Below are 17,793 nucleotides of genomic sequence, written 5' to 3' on the forward strand. Positions count from 1 at the left end.
GACCTGCTGATGCCAGGAAAACTTTCCTTTTTGCCCTGCAGAGCAGACTATAATAAAGTGACCAGACAATGCATTAAAGTTCAAATGACCTGTCGGGGAAAAAAAATGTATTTAAAAATTAATAAGCATATGCTCCCATTTAAAAACAAAATGAAGAGAAATGAAAGAAAGAAAAAGCATTTGGAATTCTCTGAAGTGCTGTCCTTCAGCACCGCGGTGGTCATTTTATTCTTGTAAATTTCTTTACTGTCCTTACTTCTGCAAAGCCAAGCTCTAGCTGATGAAAGTGAAAATCAAGCCGTGAATTCTGCCTGATTCGTACATTACAGCCAGAATGGTCCAGAGTAAACCACCTAAGGTTGAATCTGGACCCCGTGCTGCTAATGTACTGAGATGAATGGGGAATGGGAAAACTTGATTTTCATAAGCTCATTTCACTGTGCTCTTTCTGAGTCCAGCTTGGCTCCCGAAATGATAAGTAGAGTGTGTTGCCAGATGAAACTTTATTCTAATGATAAAGAACTCCATCTCTACACATTTCCAGCAATCCACCCCCCACCAGGTATAAAAAGCCTAATCAAGAAACTTCTAAGCAGGCTCAGGTAAGTATGTCCACAAATATTTCTACTGGTGAGTCATTTCTCTGAAGCTTAGGGAGCCCTGGGAAAAGGGAAGGTACATTTAGGTGATTTCTCTCTGAAGCTGCTTCCTTTTTCAGTGGAGGGATGATGTGAAGAAAAATTGGTTAATAAAGTTCTGTTGCGGAACTTTTGCCCAAGAAATGTGCCCACAGGCTGGCAAGAGGACACTGCCCTGCTCTGTCGCGATATGTCCAAGTTGTAAGAGAATCAGGGTAGTACCGGCCAGTCCTTCGGTTGTTTTTCACATGAGTGAACAGTCTAATATAATGACCAGTGTCTGTCCAGTTGTGTTTCCCACCACATTCCACGTTTTCTTATGATTTGTGAATGCAGAGACTCATTCCTATGCACAGCTCGTACATTAATTGCCTCAGGAACTAACCAATCAAACAAAGGACAAACTTGTTAATTAGGTGTTTGGGGTAAGGAGATATTCCAATTCCTAACACTTCTTAATTAACTGAGGGTTTAAAAAAATGTTTTTTCCTTGAGTCCCTTCTTGAAAAATCTTCCTAAAACACATATGTGCACATGTGATCCTTCCCTTGTGCAGTAGAGTTGCCCAGTGCCCTCAGCTCAGCGTTCCCAGTGTTCATCCTCCCCTCATGGCACTGTAAGTGTGCAAGGTAGACCAGATGGCTAAAATATGTGCCAATATATTTAGATGGCTAAAATATGAGTGTTTAAGAACAAATATGTCTTAGGAAATTGTTTTTATTGTCAGGTTTATTTTAGTAATTTCTACTCCCGACTTGGGACTCAAACTCACAACCCCGAGATCAAGAGTCACATGCTCTTCTGACTGAGCCAGGCCGGGCACCCCAGTTTTTTTTGTTTGTTTGTTTTTTTCAAGTCATAACACTTTAGAGGCAAACCATTGTTAACCAGGCCCCTGCACAGTGTCCGGCACAGAGTGTATACCCAATAAGTGCTTTGAGTTAAAGGAGAAGAAGGAAGAAAGGAAAATGTAAACGACATTTATTGTGTTCCCAGAATGTGGCAAGCGTTGCTTTTGATTCTCTTGCTTGGAATGCCATCGCACGGTCACATGAATGGAGGGAAGGGGGAGGGCATGTTGAGATAATCTTGTTATTCCTTATTCATAGATGAAGGAACCACAGATTAGAGAGGGCAGGTGAGTTGCCCAGAGTCCTTCAGCTAGCCAACATTGCATTCACGTGTGAAATCCAGATGTTTGAAGCTCTGTGTCCAGAGATTGGCTTCTCACTCATCTGCTCTAAGACACTGTCTATCCTAGAAACTCCAGGTAACTGGGAGGCTTACCGCTTTGGCCAAGGGGGTGCTGAAAAAGCTTTCCTGAATAACTGATTTAGAGTTCTCCCTAAATAAACCCCGTCTTAATTGAAGCAGCGTAAGGGCTTTGTTTCGCTAAAACCTCTGTGTTAAACATCTTGCTAGTTCACTCTAACTCCTAGTGCTTTTGTGCACTTCAAGTTCAAGTCAGTCACTAGCATTTTAATTATGATTATGGCAGAGCTGTGAAACTGTCACGGTATCTTCCTTAGAAGATTTCTTGGAAAATGACCCAAAGACATTCCTTCTGCGAATAAATGAAAACAAGATTTTTTTCCCCACATGTTGACAACAGCGCAGCTTTCGATGTGCAGCCAGCACTTCTAGGAGGATTTGAGGACTCAGAACGAGGGACAGAAAGGAATCGCACTGAAAATATTGTATTGAAATATGTGAATTTGTGATGTATGTATACCCCGGTCATCCTCTACTGTACCTGCCAGCCTTAAATACTTGTCCTGGGTACATTTGTGGCAAAGACGACCGTAACACGCGTGCTAAAGGGAAGGTATGCTGCTTTCGCATTAGCTTCCTCAAAAATCGTGTCCCTCCTGAAAAAGAAGTCCAGAAGCTGGAAGGTGTGTATTCAACATTTGAGTGAAAAACAAGTTAAGAATTGGGACACTCTTCCCGTTTTTACATCAGTGGGGTTGTGATCGGGAGCCAGAATGCACAATGGCTTTGCCTTCAGCTGGAAGGGTTATGAGAGACCACTCAGCAGGCAGAAGAAGGAGTAAGGAGGCAGGCATGGGCAGGGGATCGGAAAGGAATAAGGCAGAGTTTGAAGCCTACGGCTTCAAAGCTAGATGGGACTTTGAAAATAATTTAATCCACTCCTGTGGCTTAGAGTTGAGGAATCTGATTCCCTGAAAAGTTTAGTGAATTGTCCAGGATTGCTAGGAGAGGATGGAATTAGAATGTATGCCTGGGGCTCCTGTCCTTGCCTGGTATTACACTCCCCACACTTGACTAGTTCAGTACGTTTTCCTCCTCTCCCTCTGTGTCCCCCATGTTCACTTCTCCCTCACCACCCTTCCCCCACCCCCAGTGCGGGCTTCACTTTCTCTCCCTGGAGGCCAGTTCTCGGGCTTCCACAGTTTGGTGTGTGAGATGGCAGAAAATAAGGCAGGAAAGGGGCCCAGTCGGCAAGAGGAGGAGGCCGGAGATGGGGAGCGCAGAAGCAATGCGGTCTAGAAGGAGAACAGGACAGGCAGGGAAACTAAAAGGAAACGAGGCAGTGAAGGAGTTGAGAAGGAGTGGGGAAGATGATAAAGAGGTAAAACAACAGGTCGTTTTTAAGATCTTTTTTAGTTACCATGGAAATCCTCTGACAAACTGTAAAGTGCTTCTTTGAGACAAAACAGCAAGAGCATTTGGGAATTTCCTTGTAGGTGATCTTTCCTATTGGAGTTGGAAAAGAAAGGCAGAGAGAGGGAAGGAGGGAGGGAGACAGACAGACAGACAGGCAGACCTCACGTCTAGTAGTCACAGAAGCCAGTAGGTTCCAAATCTCAGTTTTATTTGAGTGGTAGGCATCTATGGATTTTTCCAGAGTTTATCTTAAGATCATTTGATTACAGATGAAATATCAATACCTGTGATCGTGAAATCTCCTGGTTTCCTGGCTTTCCTGGAGCCATCACTGAAGAAAGGACCGAGGCATTTAAAATTGTTTCAAGAATTCTTTCATACCTAGAAGACAATAATGGAGACATGTATGCTGTTTTGTACTTTACTTCAGGGTCCAGATTATTCTTAGTTAAAAATGCTAGCACATGGGGCACCTGAGTAGCTCAGTTGGTTGAGCATCTGACTCTTGGTTTCGGCTCAGGTCATGATCTCATGGTTTCGTGAGTTTGAGCCCCACATTGGGCTCTGTGCTGACAGCATGGAGCCTGCTTGGGACTCTCTCCTTTCCCTGCCCCCCCCCCCCCCAGTAAATAAATAAACAAAAACTTAACAAAATAAAAACGAAAAAAAATGTTCACACATACAATGTGTGTTAAGAGGAAACTTTGTTCAAGGAAGGTCTGTAGGCCTGATGTAAGCTCCTGGAAGCCTGTGTCCGTGCGTCCGCATGGTCGAACTTAATCAGCCTCAGGCCAAGCCTGCAGGACATGACTTTTACCCAGAAAGTCCAGGAAATACTTGCTTGAGTCCTGACTGTAGGACTCACGTGGCAGCTGTCTGCAAAAACATTATATGATGAAAGTATTAGCCAAAGAAGTTCTGAAAGCACAAAAGAAAAAAAAAAAACCCAAAACAGCCTGTGCACACGCCCTGGACCTGACTTGGTCTTCATGGCTGAGAAGCAGTCAGAAACACATCCTCAGAAAATTCCTTGGGAAGTCAGACAAGGTGTCCTCCTTGGCCACATGATGGCGCACGCACCCCACTCACGGACAGCCCAGGTGCAGAGGAGCCTGGCAGCTGTGGGGAGGGGGCTCCCCTCGGAGGCATTGGGAGCGAGGCAGGCTCCACTCTTGGTAGTTTGTGAGGTGGGCACTGTGGGAACTTCCCCACCAATGAGCCAGCCTTGCCCTAACAATTTTATGGCTTTCAGCGAGTACCTTCCAAAGGCACAGGGGAGAGGCTCTGATTTGTCAGCGTTCTCCTAGCTGTGCTCTGGGCAACTACTAGACAAAAATCAAAACACGCCAGAATTTTGCCATTTGGGAACTTTACCATTTGTGACACTTTCTTACCTGAATGGGGCCTAACCGGGGACGTCTGAAAAGGGGAGTTGCTTCCCTATGGGAAGCGATTGTTCTGTGACTTTAAGCCAAAATTATCTCCTGTGGTAAAACCTTGGAAATTGCAGCTTTGTTCACATGAATAAAAATAGTATTATGAGTTTTTACAGAGAATATGCATGCAGATTTGGGAAAAAAAAACCTAACCAATTATGGACTTCCTTGCCACTATGTATGGATGGTTGGGGTTAGGGTTTACAATGATATCAAATGCCTTCAAAAGAAGAATTATGTTATCTCCTCAAGGGAAATGCCAACAAGAACAAGCATGTATTGAATATTTGCTATGTGCTAGGCACTGTGCTAGGTGTTTGATATGCATTATTTTTTTTTTTTATCCTTAGAAGAGCCCTGGGACAGAGGTATAGGTATTGACTCAGAGAGGTTCAGTAACTTGTCCAAGATCACACAGTTAGTAATGGAGGAACTCGGATCCATAGACAGATATGTCTGACACCTAGTCCTGTTATCGTAACCTCCCCACCCAGAGACACCTTAAACGACTCCTTGAGAGATTCCAAAATATAGAGTGCAGTCAGCCAGGGACTTTGAGAATGAGGAGACACATTTTCTAAAGATGTCATTTCCTATTTCTCCCCTCCTTTGTTTCTGCGACCTGCAGACACCCCATGGTGCTCCCCCATCAAGGTGAAGTATGGGGATGTGTACTGCAGGGCCCCTCAAGGAGGATACTACAAAACAGCCCTGGGAACCAGGTGCGACATTCGCTGCCGGAAGGGCTATGAGCTGCATGGTTCTTCCCAGCTCATCTGCCAGTCAAACAGGCGCTGGTCCGACAAGGTCATCTGCAAGCGTGAGTAGCTTGGCCCCAGTGGGGTGGGTTTTTGGGGCCCGTCAGCACCAAGGTTCTTTTGCTCTGAGATGAGATTAGAGCTTTTTTTTCTTTACCGAATGTTATGTGATCTCTAATGAGAAAAACTGACCTTGTGAGCGGATGCCAGTGGGTTTGCGAGATTTGGTGGAAGGGAGAGAACACCTTTCAGACACCACAGTGTGATCAGCTGTTCAAGAAAGGGGGAGAGAACAGAGGTTTGCTCCTCAGACAGGTTTTGTTTCAATATGTGCTAGACCCTGAAAAGGTGTTGGGGATCTCGAAACATATAAGACACACGCAGGCTCTGCCATCAAGGGTCTCACAGAATAGCATCGGAGAGCAGAGCAGGGGTGCAAATCGTGCAGAACGTACCAGGTGCGAAGTCATGGACTTGTGTTCCTGGAGACAAGAAGTGTTCACCCAGAGGGCAGAGCTGACAGAGGCCGGCCGGCCGGGAAAGTTACTGAAGAATGCCATTCCAGGAAAGGGACCGAAAGAAGATGGGCAGAGCGTTTCAGGGGCTCACTTTTAGCTGGAAGAGAAGTCACATCACATTCAGGCAACTGCCAGAGGTACAGCATTGTTGAAGCACATTTCAGGTGCCATTGTTATTCAAAACAGCCACCATTAATTGAGCACCTGTTGTATGCTGGGCGTTTGACATATGTCCAGTTTTTGCATTGAGGCTATTGACATGGGTGCCAGTACCTTAACTTTATCGTTGGGGAAACTGAGGTTCCGGGCTGCAGCCATATGACCCTGCCTATGCAGACCATGTGACAGGGTGACTGTATACATAGTGGACATTTTTGGTACTTCGCCCGGATATCCTTGGGTCCTGTTTTCCCAATTCTGGGTGTCCATCCCCCAGCTTCTGACTTGCATGTTAGATCTTCTTCAGAGGAAGAGAGGAGACTGTGTTCCTTCAGAGGGCTGTTCTCTTTGTTCTGACAGGGAGGGCATCCCCAGTAGGCCTGGAGCTGCCCAGTACTGACTGGTAAAGGATTATGGGTGCCCAACTTCCTTGTGTGGAGACAGGACAAACCCCGGGGTCACTCTGCTCCAGAGCTCCCCTGGGCGGGGGCAGGCCAAGGCTGACTTTGCCTGAGATCCCATCTTGCCTGGCCTCCTTCCTTCCCCTGTTCTACCTTCTCCGCCCCTCGCTGGTCTCCCTTGGGAGAACTTTCTCACTAAATCACTTGCACACAAATCCACGCCTCAGGGTCTGCTTCTGAGGAACCCGACCTGAAACACTGACTTAGCTGGGATGACAATCCAAGCCAGTCTGATATGAAACTGTGTGCCCTTCCTTGTAACAAGCAGCCACCCATGGTTTCTCTGGTTCTAGCCATGATCTTTTAAAAATTGTATTATGCTTATTTATTTTTGAGAGGCAGAGAGAGACAGAGCACCACCAGGAGAGGGGCAGAGAGAGAGAGAGGGAGACACAGAATCTGAAGCAGGCTCCAGGCTCCGAGCCGTCAGCACAGAGCCAGACATGGGGCTTGAACTCGTGAACCAAAGTTGGATGCTTAACGCACTGAGCCACCCAGGCGCCCCTCTATCTGTGATCTTCTTTTTAAATTTTTTTTAACATTTATTTATTTTTGAGAGACAGAGAGAGATAGAGCATGAGTGGGAGAGGAGCAGAGAGAGAGGGAGATACAGAATTTGATGCAGGCTCTAGGCTCCGAGCTGTCAGCACAGAGCCCGATGCAGGACTTGAACTCACTCACAGTGAGATCATGAACAGAGCTGAAGTCGGAAACTTAACTGACTGACCCACTCTATCTGTGATCTTTAAATTGGCTTTGCACTCTGTGTTTTCGGAGTTTCTGGGCTCAAACTCTATGGACAAAAACTAAGAAATGCTGAGTGTCTGGTTTTCTCTTTTTCAGAAAAGCGGTGCCCCGTTCTGGCCATGCCAGCGAATGGAGGGTTTAAGTGCGTCGACGGTGCCTACTTTAACTCCCGGTGTGAGTACTACTGCTCACCAGGATACACGTTGAAAGGGGAGCGGACGGTCACGTGCATGGACAACAAGGCCTGGAGCGGCCGCCCAGCCTCCTGTGTCGGTAAGAAAATACCCATCTTCAAGGAGCGCATGCTTTGGGTGGGTTCCTACAGTGGATTTTACAGGAAGCATTAGCACCCCGAATGTAAAGCATAAGTACCCAGCTTTGCTTCCAGAAGCTCTCTTCATCCCTAGTCCTGTGGCTTAGACCAGACCTAACCTCAGGCTCTATCCTAGAGCCCACTTCACGGCCAGGGGCTTGCATCTAATGCCTCTCTTTCTTGGCTTGCTCCTGAGGCCGCGGCAGGCTGTCAGGGGTGCTGCTTCAGTCCAGGGATCTGCCCTAAAGCACTGAGCAGAGTGGTTGACGTTTGCAGGACAGCCCCACAGAGAACATCTGTGTGTCTTTGAGCTGACAGACGGAGTTCATTTGTTGTAGACTGCGATGGGATGGTCAGTCAGCAGGCACTCCCTTTGCTAAACTGGGATTTGGAAATGTTACCTGACTCTGGGTTTGTTGAGCAATGGTTCTTAAGGTGTGCCCTTGGGAGCTACAGAGCACTTGGGAATTCTTTAGAAAGGCAAACTCTTGGCATTGCCCCAGATCTGCTGAATCAGAGGCTCTGGGAGTGGGGCCCAGTGCTTTGCACTTTAAGGAGCCCCCGGGGCATTCTGAAGGGCTGAAAGAGAGCCCCTGATGTAAGGCAGTACTTCTCAAACTTTAAAGTGCATTGGAATCACCTGGAAACCTTGGTGAAAATGCAGATTCTAATTCAGCAGATCTGGGGTGGGGGTCTAGCAATTGGCATTTTCTTAGGCCCTCCAGGGGATTCTCATGCTCTGAAGTTTGAGAATCTGCCTTAAGAATATCAAACTTGGGGGGGCGCCTGGGTGGCTCAGTCAGTTAAGTGTCTGACATTGGCTCAGGTCATGATCTCATGGTTCACCAGTTCGAGCCCCACATCGGGCTCTGTGCTGACAGCTCGGAGTCTCGAGCCTGCTTCGGATTCTGTGGCTCCCTCTGTGCTCCTCCGTCTCTCGCACTGTCTCTCTCTCTCTCTCTCTCAAAAATTAATAAACATTAAAAAAAATAACAAATATGGGAAGAACTTTAATACCTTTATGCCAGAAATAGTGCCTTTGGACCAGCAGTGTTAGCACCAGCAGGAAGCTTGTTAGAAATGTAGAATCTTGTGACCCATCCCACACCTGGCAGATGAAAATCCACATGTGAATAAGATCCCCAGGGGATTCCTGTGCCCTTTAAATACCGAGGCAGACTGCTCTGGGACAGTGGTTTTTCAACTCTGGCTTCTATTTAAATCTGAATCACTGGGACCCTGGTATTTTTCCAAAGCTCCCTCCAAGTGGTTGAGAACCACTCTCCCAGAGGATCATTTACTCATGAACCATTAGAGCTGCCAGGACCCACCCTTACAGAATATTCTAGTCCCTTCCCCTATTCTACAGATGAGGCCTGAGAGGTCACCTGACATAAGCAAGGTTGTATAGAGCCAAGCCTGTGTCTCCAGGCTCTCAGGCCCAAAGTTCCTGGATCCAGAGATACCTCTGGCACTGACGTGCTAAAGCAACTGCCATAGGCGGTTGGCTCTTCCCTTGTTGGTATCTGCCCGTCCTCCAGAGAACTGGTCAGCTCAGTCTGCGAATGTGCCTTATGCCAAGGACTCGTTCCTGACTGTTCATTGTCTGGGGCATATCCTTCAGGAGCAAGACTGAAATTGGATGCTACCCTCCGGGGGCAGAAATATAACAGTAACAACTCTGGTCTCAGTCCCAGGGCTGTCTTCAGGACGGCACCTCTGTCCATGGTCTTCCCTGGCAGCCATTCTCGCTCTTCAGTTCTGTGGGTACTGAGCTATAGCCAAGGGATCTTGCCCAAGATGTGATATGAACCCTCCTAGGTCAGAGTCACAGCCTGGACCATACCTTGTATCCGTTTGCCGAGAGCAACAGGTCCAAATAAACTCAGATAACAGACTCAGATTGATTCTAGGCTTCTCTTTTTCTATGTTTTAGGTAGGAGTTCGTAGTGGTCAGTAGTTGGGAAAACAGAAACCATGCTAGGTATTTCACATGGAGGAGAATTTAACACAGGGAATTGGTTAAAAAATATAAAAAGAGCTGGAGGAGCAAATAGTGCCACGGTGCTGTCACCCAAAGTTCATAAGCCTGGCCTTATTGCTGACATTTCTGGAACTGACGCCATCGTCGATGAGGGTGAAATCAGGAGCCCGCACTCCTGCCGCTAGTTCGGGAGTCCAGGAAACCCTCCCTGAAGCTCTGCCTTCTCCTTGCGTTCTGTTCTCTGACAGGTGCCTCCTGTTTGCAAACTTACCTGGCACCCAGCAGGCAAAAAGAGTCTGGGAGATAGAATTTTGAGACCTTCAGTCCAGGTGGTAAAAGGGAGATTACAGAAAAACTGAGTAGCAACGGGATATTTGGTTCAGCAACTTTTCTCCGAGGGTTTGGACTTCTCCCCCTGAGTCACAGTAGTTCTCGGTGAGAAGATGGCAGAGCAGTCCTGGTCAACCGATGCAGGTAGAGTGGTGCTGAGGACACACACCTCTTGAAGGACATGACCTAAGGCCAGGCGGTCGAGTCAGCAGGACCTCTCACAGATGTTGTTTTCAGTATCTCCCCTGTGACTTGCTATGTGCAAGCTAGCTCTTCAGAACAGCCACCCAGATTTTAAATCTCTGCTCCCTCATGTCGGAAAGGACAGAGGTGATGGGAGGAAAGGAGATGTTTGAAAATCTTTCTGCTAAGCAAGCATTGGCGATGAGTTCTCTAGGGATCACACTGTTCAGGTGTCCAGATCGTGTGCAACAATGGAAAGAAAATGCTGATTGTTCTCAAAAAGCAACAGGCATGGCTTAAGCTGGACCAGATGGGGCTGGAACCTTCCCAGAGGGAGAGAGAAAGGACTAAGAAATGAACCCCAGTTGCAGGGAATTTATCTTAGAGTTTGCCAGGGCAAGGTTCAGGCATCCTGGGTGGGGAAGGGATATTGTGCATACAATGAGGTGGGAGAGGCGAAAAGGGGACCAGTGAGCCACAGGAGAGCATAGAGCTCCCAGGAAAAAGAGACATACAAAGCCAGCAGGCACTTCTTTCGTTAATTTTGGTGACAGAGAAGCTGGAGTTTGTCCCCAGTGACTTTTACTCCAGGGATGTCATGGACTCTGTTGGCTTTAAATGTATTAAATTAGTTTAATAACTTTGTTCATGTGTAGAGGGTCCTTGAGCATAGCTCAGAGCCTCAGCCTCTTTTAGATGCTGACCCATGGTGGCTGAGTAGTTCCCAAATTTCCGCACAACTTCCAGCAGCGCGTCTTGGCCAGAGCTTTGCTGAGTGCTGAGAAAATGGTCCCAGCTCTCCTCCAGACCTGGAGGGAGGAGAGAACACTGGCCAGGCTTTTGACTCTGAGGTGGTCAGTTCTGTGGTCTGGCTAATTTGAAAGTACCATGAGTTAAAATTAATTCTCTTAGGCAGACCGCACTCTGGCAGTGGACTCAAGTCCATGGTTATTTCCAAAACAGATATGGAGAGAAAGAAGTCAATGCAGGAGAAAAATCCTGCTGCAATTGCAGGAGGGTTAAACTAAAGAGCCACAACTTCCATTGATCTATATCTGTATCTAGATACATAGATATATGAAAAAAACCTTGAAATTAAACAACTATTGTTTTTAGGGGATTTTTTTTCTTTCTTTCCATTTTTAGTTATTTTTGGTTACATTGGCATTTAGATAGAACAATGGACAGTTAGAATTACAAGCAAGCCCTCATCTAGATGCCAGATTTTGAGTTGATGTGTGATTTCTCCCTGAGACCAACACTTTTCCCTGGGCAAAAAGAGGAAGAGATAAACATTAAAGAAAATTAAAAATCACCGATAATGAAGACCCAGCCGATACCTTTTGACATGCAGAGAGCCCCCATTTAGTTGTTTTAACAAAGGACAGTGTACAAACCAACTTGATTTTTGGAATTGCTCTCTGCTTGTTTTGTATTTCCCGCAGAGTAGAATAGATTGAGACTTAGCACACACGAAATTCTGGAATAAAATATCATCTCTGAGATTTCAGATATGCACATTGATGGATTGCTTTTGTGGCTTCTCAGCTCTCTGACAGCTGGGCTTACCCACTGACCCACAGGGACATTCGATGGACTGCCCTGCCTTACTTCCAGAGAATCAGTTGAAGATACACACATTATGGGGCTAAGAATAAATGTGTCAGTGCATCGTTATCAGTGATCTTAAATTATGCTACATTTTTCCTGGGTTGACAAGCACACATCCTTTGGCAAACCTTCAGGAAGCTAGTTTAGCTTTGAAACGACTCATTGGATTGAGATACTGATCCACATTTTTACCTGGCCTCAACAGGTAAACTCATAGTGACCTTGTATAATATAAATACATCACCAATGAATTTTCAGTTGGGCATCTTTCTGGTGAAGATGGTGACTTTTTTTAAATTAAAAAAAAATTTTTTAATGTTTGTTTATTTTTGAGAGAGAGAGAGAGAGAGAGAGTGTGTGAGCGAGCAGGGGAGGAGCAGAGAGAGAGGGAGACACAGAATCCGAAGCAGACTCCCCGGGCTCTGAGCTGTCAGCACAGAGCCCGATGCGGAGCTCGAACCCAAGAGCTGTGAGATCATGACCTGAGCCGAAGTCGGACGCCCAACCAACTGAGCCACCCAAGTGCCCTGAAGATGGTGACTTTTAATTGTGGAATTCACTGCCTCCATTTCTTGCCTCTTGCGTCCACTGGGGAAAATTTTCTGATACTTTATATGATAGCAAAAAAACAGAACCACCTCTGAGACACATCCACAAGGATTATATTATACTAAAGCTGGGGAAAGCAAACAGTCGGGCAAGTTTGCAGAGTCCAGGTTTGTTCTGCCTTTGGGAATTACTCTCCTCCTGTGCCCCATGTAGTGGCCACTTCCTTCCTCTGTCACCAGCCTCAAACTGTTTTATATTTGTATCAGTAATCTATTCCTGCACAACGGACAACCCAAAATTCAGTGGCTTCAAACGACCATGTTATTGCTTCTGGTTGTTTGGGTTGGGGATTTGGGCAGGACTCAGTGGAGACAGCTCATCTCTGTTTGACATTGTAATAGCTGAGGTGACTGGGGACAAAGGATCCAAGATGGCTTCACTCACGTGTTTGGAACCTCAATTGGCTGTGCTGGCTGGGGTTTGGCTGAGTGTGTCTGTCTGTCTCTCTCTCTTCATAATTTCTTGTCCTCTCCACATGGCCTCTCCAGTCAGATAATTAGACCCTTACATGGCAGCTGGTTCCCAAGATAGCAAAAGTAGAAGGTGCCAGACTCTGTTAAGGGCCCAGACTTGGGACTGGTATAGATTTACTTCCCTTACATTCTCTTAGTCAAAGTGAGTCACAAGGCTGGTGCAGATTCAGAGGGAGGGGAAATAGACTCTACCTCTTGGTAGGAGGTGCTGAATATATATAAGGGGATTATGAGTAGCCATCTTTGCCAGAAATTCACCACAATATTCTTTGTTTGAAAAAAAAGTGCTTAGAAATCATTAATTAAATACATCTTGGAAGATGCCATACAAGATGAAGAAGTTTGAAAAAAAAAACCAGGTGTGATTGCTTATATACCTGTTCGGCCACTATTAACAAAGCTAAAATCATAATGCTTTAAATGAGATACAGGTTCTATTCTCCTATAAACGTTTATGCTTAAGCAGCCTTGGGCAGTGTCCGAGGCCCAACTCCTCCTCACTTGTTCTTCGGTCTAAGATGGCTGCTATAGCTCCCCCACCATATATCCACATTCAAACCAGGGTAGAGGAGGGAGGAAAAAGGGAAAGGTGCGCTCTTCCCACCCTTTTTAAAAGCACAACCCAGAAGTTGCACAGGTCACTTTTCCTCACAGCCCATTGGTGGAGCCCATCACATGACCACGCCTAACTTCAAAGGAAGCTGGGAAATGTAGTCTTTCTTCTAGAAGGCCAAAGGCCCAGGCAGACTTCTTTGACTACAAAAAAGGGGATCAGAGAGTAGGTAACTAACCAGTCCCAGCCACACTGACTGTAGAGAGTGAGAGGAAGTTGGTGTGAAAGATCAGGGGATAAAAGAGGTGAGAGAAGTGGGGTGCCTCGGTGCTTCAGTCTGTTAAGCGCCTGACTCTTGCTTTTGGCACAGGTCACCATCTCACAGTTCCTGGGATCGAGCCCCACATGGGGCTCTGCACTGACAGCGACATCCCAGAGCCTGCTTGGGATTCTCTATCTCTCCCCCTCTTGCTGCCCCCCCCCAATAAATAAATAAATAAACTTCATGGTGAGAGAAGCAGCAGGTTGAAAGCCAATTTGTACGTAGGAAGTCGGGAAAGGGACAGTGAAGAGTCTGTTTCTGTGTGGAGCAGTGGCAACCTTTTACTTGGGTTAAGACTATCATCTTGCCTTAGAATGAGGCAGAAAGAGGGGACTCCACCTCAGGTCCTGCAGTCTCCGATAAAGGTATTGCCATGCTCTGAAGCGCCCGTTAATCATACGCCATCTTCAAACATGGCTCTCCGGTGGGAAACACTATTTAAGGAAACATTTGAGGATGCAGTTACTTTACAGCCTCAGTTTAAAAGGGTTTTTTTTTTTCCCTCTTGGAAAAAAGTGACCTGCTGGCCAGGACACTGTCCTTTTGAACCTCTTTCTTATTTCCACCACCTACCTGGTTAGACGTGTTAAGGATTCCCAAGCTTCTCCAATAAATAGTAGGTGATACAGTGAAATATATTTGTTTCTGATATTTTATATGCAGAGGGGCAGCTAGAGCCCTGAGAAGGGGAACAGTTGGTCAGATGTCTCCTGTGCATGGCCTGGGTTCTCCCAGAAGTTTTAGGGCTTCCACACAGTAACTGGCTCTGCGGTCATCCTGACTCAACAGGGAATTGCAATTATGTTTCTACAGTAACTGTGTTCATTCATGGAAATTTGTGATCGCTTCTAGAAACCATGAGGGCCATGGCTGTGTAATCATAGGCTTAGGTTTCTGGAACATCTGCTGAAAGGCAGGCTAGCTGGTCTCCTCAGCTGAATATGAGGGCAGCATGCTTGAGGGTGCAGCAGAATCTGCTCTTCAGGGATCGATGGCGAAGCTGTACCAGGCGACCCCAAAAGAATGTATGTCTTGGGAGGAAATTACCGGGTCAGCAGCAGGCAGACACCCAGACGTGTTTGGCTTATTAAGATAATTAAAAAATATGTGATCATGTCTGAAAATCCCAGACCATTGAGAAATTCCACAAGAGAGGAAATACTTCCTGGTATATAAATGGGGATGTTAACAACAATACTCAGTCTGGTGGGTGGCCATGAGAAGTCAGTGACATAATGCATGGGGTGGGCAGGTAGGTTGGTTCCGTAAACATTCGCTGTTATTTTTAATGATTAATTTTTTTCTTGTTTCTAGTTTGGAAGAGCACTGCTTCTGAAAAACTAGGCCAGTTTCAGCTAATCACTGTTAGCCCGGACATAAGCTGGCTCTGGAAAGCTCTGAGAGCCTTCACCCAGATAATCTAATTTAGAGCACATTTGCTCACAATGGCGGTACGAATGGTTAAATACAGAAAACCCAGCATGTCTTCCAGATGTTTACTTTCCGTGACACAGAGGCTAAATGTATCTCTTCACTCTGACAATGTCACCCCAAGAAAATAAGGAAACACTGTATAATTTTGCATTGAAATCTATCTCCTTTTCTCAGCCCATCCTTTTTTGCTTTAAATTAACAAAAAATGTATATACTTTCTTTTTTATTTATTAAAAAAATTTTTTTAATGTTTATTTATTTTTGAGAGAGAGAGCGAGCGAGCATGAACGGGGGAGGGGCAGAGAGAGGGAGACACAGAATCCGAAGCAGGTTCCAGGCTCTGAGCCGTCAGCACAGAGCCCATTGTGGGGCTCAAACTCATGAACTGGGAGATCACGATCTGAGCCGAAGTTGGCCGCTCAGCCGACTGAGCCACCCAAGTGCCCCTAAAAAAATACATACTTTCTAGGATGAGATTGCCAGCTAGATTTGACCAGCAGGGGGCAGGTACTGTATACTCATCTTTGGGATTCCCCCAAAGCTGTGAAATGTTCATCTCAATTATAAATGTATGTCTTCTATCATCTATCATAACAGAACTTAAAAGGATTATTTTTAAAAACTTAGCAAATGAAAATAGGCACCTCAAATGCATTTAAAGCAGCTTCCATTTTATCAGAACATGTATATACTTTATCAATTTTAGGAAGCATATTTGTTTACATTTTAATATCCCTGAAATTGGAATGCATCTCAAAATTGATTGTAACTTAGACGCAGTAAAATATGGTAATTATTCAATTTAGGATTAGCGTATTAAGGTTTGTAAATTCACACTCCATTGAAGCATGACATGGGAGGCATATGAATTTGCATAGCCGAAGGCGAAGTTGTTTACCAAGTTATTCATAACTTCTTGCCCTAAATAAAATGAGAAGTTATTAGAAAAGACATAGAAGGAGGGATGCCTGGGTGGCTCAGTCAGTTGAGCATCCGACTTCGGCTCAGATCATGATCTCAAGGTTCGTGGATTCAAACCCCGCGTCGGGCTTTGTGCTGACAGCTCAGAGCCTGGAGCCGGCTTCAGATTCTGTGTCTCCCTCTCCCTGCTCCTCCTCTGCTCATGCTCTGTCTCTCTGTCTCTCCCTCAAAAATAAATAAACATTAAAAAAAAGACCAGAGAAAGCATATTAAGACTTTACGTGGTGCTTTAGTCTCTCAAGGATGTTTCTGACTCAGAATGAAATGACATTTAATTTTCATTCAGGTTGTAGCATAGCGGCATTTAAATAATTATCAGTTGATGTCTAAAGCAATGCACATCTAAATGTTGTAACTTGCCAGGCTGTCTTTAAATATTTTCTCTACCTGTTCAGAATCATCAAACGGAATTTTCGAAAGTTTGAATTCCCCCTTCTTGTGATTTCACTTTAGCTACGACAAAATGAAACCCAACCCAGCGAGGATTGACATCTCATTTATTTCTAACCCTCATTATCAACCCATCCTTGATACTGAGGGAGCAGAAATTCTGTTCCCAGGTAGAGAAACTACCTGGGCAAATTCAGGAGGCCTTTGGAGGGCCAGAGGCAAGGTAAAAACTGCTTTCCCGAAACACAAAACCATGGGTGTCGTCCAGTGGTAGTTGGAGAGCACAGTGCAGACCATTGTTTGTTGTAAGCTATTGAGGAGTGGGGAGTGGACTTAGCCAGAGGAGAGAGGGCTTGTTCTAGGAGGAAGTGCTTGGACTTCAGTTATAACTCACACTGTCACTGTTTACACGCCTGGCCTTAAATAAATCACTTAAGCTCTCTAAACCTCAGTTTCCACACTTGTAAAATAGAGCATTGGGTCGTTTCTTTAAGCCTCTGTACCATTTGCTTCTGCCTCACCGTGGGCGGTACCATTTTCTACCTCGTGTCCTATTTTATGTATGGTGACAATAATCCCCCCAGTAGACTGTAAACTCTTGAGAAGCACGTAATTCCCTTGCCTTTGTGCATCCCTAAACCTAGCAGCTGGAATGGTGCCTTGAGTAAGGCAGTCGCTCACTAGAGATGTGTTGCCTTGAACTGCATTGAACTAGAAGACAGCTAAGGTGCCCCTTCTGATGTTCTGTCATGCTGTCCTTAAAGCAGGAAGGACTCCCTATGGCTGAATGAGTTCTAGCTGGGTGGCTGCAATGTTGTGAAGTCAGTAAGCAGAGTCTGGAAGCGTGGGGAGAAGTTGCCGTAGCTGATCAATTATGCTAGAAGACACCTTGCAAGACCAGTTGATTGCGGGTCTGGCCCTGTGAGTTCTCAAGCAGTCTTCAAAGCTCAGCAGGAGAGAAGAGGCAAGATGAATGCAGGGAAGAGAAATACAGAGGGGTGAACAGACTCTTTGAAAATGGGGAGCACGTGGAGCTACCGGCAGGTCAAATGCTGGTTGTTGCACCCCAAGCCGACGAGATATTTCTTCGTGATGGTGACTGTACTGTGGTTCTGTTTTCAGATATAGAACCTCCTAGAATCAAGTGCCCAAGTGTGAAGGAACGCATTGCTGAACCCAATAAGCTGACAGTCCGGGTGTCCTGGGAGACGCCGGAGGGCAGAGACACGGCAGATGGCATTCTAACTGAGTAAGTGCACCTTTGG

The 17,793-nt window shown here is 45.8% G+C and overlaps 1 protein-coding gene across 3 annotated transcripts in view; it reads left to right on the plus strand.

Moving 5' to 3' along the window:
- Positions 1-17,793, plus strand: part of SRPX (sushi repeat containing protein X-linked) — a 111,634-nt gene that overhangs the window by 51,248 nt on the left and 42,593 nt on the right. For all 3 annotated transcript variants that reach the window (XM_019417281.2, XM_019417283.2, XM_019417282.2), the window contains 3 exons: positions 5,331-5,522; positions 7,442-7,618; positions 17,651-17,777. In XM_019417281.2, the coding sequence (XP_019272826.1) occupies positions 5,331-5,522; positions 7,442-7,618; positions 17,651-17,777 (496 nt within the window). The remainder of the gene's footprint in view (positions 1-5,330; positions 5,523-7,441; positions 7,619-17,650; positions 17,778-17,793) is intronic.

Source organism: Panthera pardus, unplaced genomic scaffold (assembly GCF_024362965.1).
Source record: "Panthera pardus isolate Hobbes unplaced genomic scaffold, ASM2436296v1 HiC_scaffold_27, whole genome shotgun sequence".
NCBI classification, from domain to species: Eukaryota; Metazoa; Chordata; class Mammalia; order Carnivora; family Felidae; genus Panthera; species Panthera pardus.